General features: G+C 51.5%; 1 protein-coding gene across 1 annotated transcript in view; it reads left to right on the top strand.

Moving 5' to 3' along the window:
* Positions 1 to 707: 707 nt before the first annotated feature.
* LOC107117034 (flap endonuclease 1-like) overlaps positions 708 to 4,902 on the top strand; it is a gene marked incomplete at its 3' end in the record, with an annotated part of 8,214 nt that continues 4,019 nt past the window's right edge. The window contains exons 1-5 of the mRNA XM_015419067.1: positions 708 to 809; positions 948 to 993; positions 1,870 to 1,955; positions 2,572 to 2,705; positions 4,037 to 4,097. Coding sequence (XP_015274553.1) covers positions 708 to 809; positions 948 to 993; positions 1,870 to 1,955; positions 2,572 to 2,705; positions 4,037 to 4,097 — 429 coding nt within the window. The remainder of the gene's footprint in view (positions 810 to 947; positions 994 to 1,869; positions 1,956 to 2,571; positions 2,706 to 4,036; positions 4,098 to 4,902) is intronic.

Raw genomic sequence — 4,902 nt, 5'->3', positions numbered from 1 at the left:
CTAGCTATGGGGGGGGGACGACGTGCAGATCTGTCCTCACAGAGGAAGGAGAGCTTGTACCTGAATAAAACTTGGTCTTAAAGGTGCCACTGGACTGTTTTGGATTGCTAGCTATGGGGGGACGGACATGCAGATCTGTCCTGGCAGAGTTGTCCTCACAGAGGAGGGAGAGCTTGTACCTGAATAAAACTTGGTCTTAAAGGTGCCACTGGACTGTTTTGGATTGCTAGCTATTGGGGGCGGGGAACGCATAGATCTGCCCTCACAGAGGAGGGAGAGCTTGTACCTGAAGGCGGGCCGGGGGGGGCTCTGCAATTTACCTGGCTGCTTCTTGCTCCTTATGGCCTGACTGAAGGCTGCTGGGAGCAGGGGGCGGGGCTTGCTGCACGTGCCCACCCCCCGGGCTCCTTACTGCCGGAGCTCTGCTCCTGTGCGCTCCCGCAGGAAATGACCCCTGCTTGTGAGTAAAAATGCTACTTTGTGAGCTACAGGCATGAAAGTTGTGAGTGAGCGATTTGGCTGCTGCATTAATTGGTTTGCTCTGGAGCCGTCCTCCCTGAGCTAAGACAAAATTGTGTGAGCCGGAGGCTAAAAAACGGTGAGCTAACTCACAGTGACTCAGCTTAGAGGGAACACTGGTCCCCAACCTCTGTGGGTCTGCAGGCACCTTTGGAATTCTGACATAGCAGGATGGGCGCGGACACAAAATGGCTGCCGCAGGAGACACAGCCGGCGACAAAATGGCCACCGCAGCTTGCCTTCAGTCACACCATCAAGATTCTTGGGCTGTGGTGGTGGCTACTGCCCAAGCAACGTATTTTTTATTTGGGGGGGGGGTTGTTTTATTTTTTTAAGCATCAAATCTCCAGTGGGTTAGGGAATGCTTGGGACCCATGTGCCCTGGCGAGCTGAAAATCGCTTTGTAACCCTCCCCCCCCCTTTTGCAGTTGGCGAAACGAGCCGCTGTCGCTGGAGCCAGGAGGGAAGCGACAGGTAAAGGCGACGGAGACTCTCCCCAGCAGACCTCTACTCGGGGCCCTGCCTTCCTTTCAGTGGAGGACACTCGGCTGTAAATGAACCCCCCCCTCCGGTGTCAGAGGTCGCCGGGAGTTACGTTGGCCCAAAGCCAAATGTGGTCCAAAACTTTTATTGTTATTGCATTTTAAACTGTTTTTATGTGAATGAATGGTCATTTATAGACCAATTATGTAAGCCGCCCTGAGCCCGCTTGCGGGGAAGACGGGGTACAAATTAAATAAAATTTTAAATTTTAAAAAATAATTAAAAAATTATGAGGACCGAGCAAAAGATCCCCAAAATAGCATGCAAATTTGTGAGTTCTCCAGAAGTTGGATGGGACGGGGGGGAGGGGGGGCTTTAGGTTCTTACTCGGGATGGACTGATTAGATTTGGTGGAGTTGGTGCCGAGTTTCTCCTTCAGCCTTTGGGATGAGGAAGGAGAACCCAGAGGAGTTCATCGGACGTCAGTCTGGTGCTGAATGGAACACTTGGGCCCCTTAAAATTCTGAGAACGTGAAGGGGGAACATCGTAGTTGTATTAACAGAAGCGTTTACTTTGTTTCTTCTGCTTGAGAGCCACTTTGGTGTAGTGGTTAAGTGGGCGGAGTCTAATCCGGGAGAACCGGGTTTGATTCCCCACTCCTCCACTTGCAGCTGCTGGATGACCTCGGGCAAGCCATAGTTCTGTCAGAGCTGTTCTCTCAGGAGCAGTTCTGGAAAGAGCTCCCTCAGCCCCACCTACCTCCCAGGGTGTCTGTTGTGGGGAGGGGAAGGGAAAGGAGATTGTGAGCCGCTCTGAGAGTCCAAGTGAAGGGCGGGGTGTAAATGCAATCCCTTCTCTTCTTTCAGATTCTGCGACTGGTGAAATCCCGCAACGGTTCCCAAGAAGAGACTCTGAGACCCTCCTGACCCTCCTGGGGGTTCCTTATGTTCAGGTATCAGCGAGAGGTCTTTTCCTGGCAAGCCCCTCCTCTGCATCCAGAAGGCCCCATATCCATTCCCTGCTCTGTCTCAGATCGCCAGCGACAGGATAGACATTTGCCTGCCTGTGAGAGAGCCATTACCAGATGGAGTACATGTTGTTGGGCCAGTGGGACCAAAGGCCTCTCAACCCGGTGTCAAGCAGCTGTGGCTCACTGGCAGAGCATCTGCCTTGTGCACAAAAGGTCCCAGGTTCAATCCCCGGCATCTTCAGTTAAAAACGTCAAGTCCTAGGTGAAGTGAAACACTCCCACTCGAGACCTTGGTGAGTCCCTGCCAGTTAGAGTGGACCTTGATGGACCAAGGCACGGAGTCTGTAGAAGGCAGCTTCGTGTTTTCCCATGTGTTCAAGCGTGTTCTTACTTTTCTTCTTTCAAGAACAGCTCTGTCAGAACTATGGCTTGCCCAAGGTCATCCAGCAGGTGCAAGTGGAGGAGTGTGGAATAAAAAACCTGGTTCTCCCAGATTAGAGTCCGTGCACTTCACCATGACACCAAACTGGCTCTCAGTTGTATTTGCAACACAAAGACCACCCCCTTTTCTCTTTTCCCTCTCCACCCCGGAAATTAGGCTCCAGCAGAGGCAGAGGCCACCTGTGCCGCTCTGGTGAAGTCCGGCCGCGCCACGTGCACAGCCACGGAGGACTTGGACGCCCTACCTTTCGGCAGTCTGCTCCTGCTACGGCACCTTAACGCGAAGAAAGGGTGAGTGTTGCTAGCTAGGCTTTGTGGGAGCCCTGCAACAGGAGGAGAAATTGTGGCGGTGTCTCTGGGCACGAGCAGAGTGTCTTCCTGACCACTGGGGAAAAGGACGGGTTTCCAGGGAAATTGTGCGAACCCCAGGGGCTCTCCTTGGAGACTGGATCATTTTAAACCTGTTGGACATTCAGCAGCCGGCTGGGAAATTGTTCCTGCAGCCAAACTGTTTCAGAGGGAAATGTTCCTGCACGAAGCTACCGAGTTGGCGGTTGTTGAGGTCTGATGCTGCTGTCAGGCTGGGCCTGAACAGAAACTGGGGGAGGGTGGTAACATCTTGCTTCTCCAGGGTAACATCTAGCTTCTCCAGTGCACCGGCTGTTGGCCACCGCCCACCCCCACTCCAAGGGGATTCTTTACCCTCTCTCTGGTCCTTTGTTTTCATCTGTGATCACGCACCTGTCTCTGGAGTCAAAGGATCTCCTCATGTTGTCGCTGCATCTTCCTCCCTGCGTGTCACCTAGGGGAGGGGCCCTGGCTCAGTGGCAGAGCCTCTGCTCGGCATGCAGAAGTCTGATCTGGGAGAACCGGGTTCGATTCCCCCACTCCTCCACTTGCACCTGGCTGGATGACCTTGGGCAAGCCCTAGTTCTGATAAGAGCTGTTCTTGAAAAAAGAGCTGTTTCTCTCAAGAGTTCTCTCAGCCCCGCCTACCTCGCAGGGTGTCTGTTGTGGGGAGGGGAAGGGAAAGGAGTTTGTGAGCTGCTCTGAGACTCCTTTGGGTAGTGAAGGGCGGGGTATAACTCCAATCTCTTCTCTTCTTCTTCTAATGTTGTGAATGAGCGATTTGGCTGCCACATCAATTAGTTCGCCCTGGAGCCCTCCTTCCTGAGCTAAGACAAAAAGGTGTGAGCCGGAGGCTAAAAAAAATGTGAGCCAGCTCACACTAACTCAGCTTAGAGGGAACACTGGTGAACACCTCAGTCTTTTTTGTCCGTGTGATGTGACATCCAGTTGCTTCGGACTTACAGTGACCGTATGAGTGAACGTCCTCCCAGATGTCACTAACAGCCCTGCTCAGGTTTTGCAGACGTAGGTTTTGCAGACTGGAGGGCGGGGTATCACTCCCATCTCTTCTTCTTCTTCTTCTTCACATGGGGCTGCCCTGCTTTGAGTGCCATCATGTCTCCCAAGAAGCCTGTGGCAGATATAATCTGTGGAACCAAGGGGTATGCTTGGCTGGTGTTGTGGGATGGGGGGGGGGTTCCATCTGGCCCCACCTCCCCCCCCCATCCCTGAGACAGAAATCTCAACCAGGTTGTCTGTTGTCTCTTCTCTAGTGACTTGGAGGAGATCTCCCTGCCCGTCGTTCTGGAGAAGCTGGGAATGACTCAGGAGCAGGTGAGGAGCGGATACCCCCCCCCCCCATCCCTGAGACAGAAATCTCAACCAGGTTGTCTGTTGTCTCTTCTCTAGTGACTTGGAGGAGATCTCCCTGCCTGTCGTTTTGGAGAAGCTGAGGATGAGTCAGGAGCAGGTGAGGAGCGGATGGAAAGGGGGGGGGGGGGTGTGGACTGGATGGATCACGGGCCTGATCCAGCAGGGGCACTTCTGATGTTCTTACGGCTCGCAGGGCAGCGTGGGAGCGGAAAAGGTTCTTGGCTTTGGTTTGCGAAAGGCGGTGTGGAGTTGTTTTCTGTTGCCCCAGAAGGTCGGACCAGAACCAACGGGTTGAAATTGAATCAGAAGATTTCCAGACTTTGAGAACGATATGTTTTCGCTAAATTGTGTGGAGTTGTTTTCTGTTGCCCCAGAAGGTCGGACCAGAACCAACGGGTTGAAATTGAATCAGAAGGTTTCCAGACTTTGAGAACGATATGTTTTATCTAAATTAACTTTTAATTTCAATTCTTTGTCTTCAAAAAAACCTGGTCCCCTATTTTAAATTATTTGGCAAAGAACAGAGAAATTCCAAAAGAACTTTATACTTATTATATATAATCCAAGGCCCTTTTCTTTGTTCTGTTTTGTTTGTTTTACTGGTGTTGATGTACCATTGTTTTAATTTTTAATTTTTGAATGTAATAAAATTTACAAATTAAAAAAAGAAGAAAAAGAAGAAGAGTTTCCAGCTAGAAGAAGAAGAGGAGGAGGAGAGTTTGGATTTATACACCGCCCTTCACTTGGAGTCTCAGAGCTTACAAAC

The sequence above is a fragment of the Gekko japonicus genome, unplaced genomic scaffold, assembly GCF_001447785.1.
Source record: "Gekko japonicus isolate JY-2015 unplaced genomic scaffold, Gekko_japonicus_V1.1 scaffold6079, whole genome shotgun sequence".
NCBI classification, from domain to species: domain Eukaryota; kingdom Metazoa; phylum Chordata; class Lepidosauria; order Squamata; family Gekkonidae; genus Gekko; species Gekko japonicus.
This window is presented reverse-complemented; position numbering and strand designations above follow the sequence as displayed.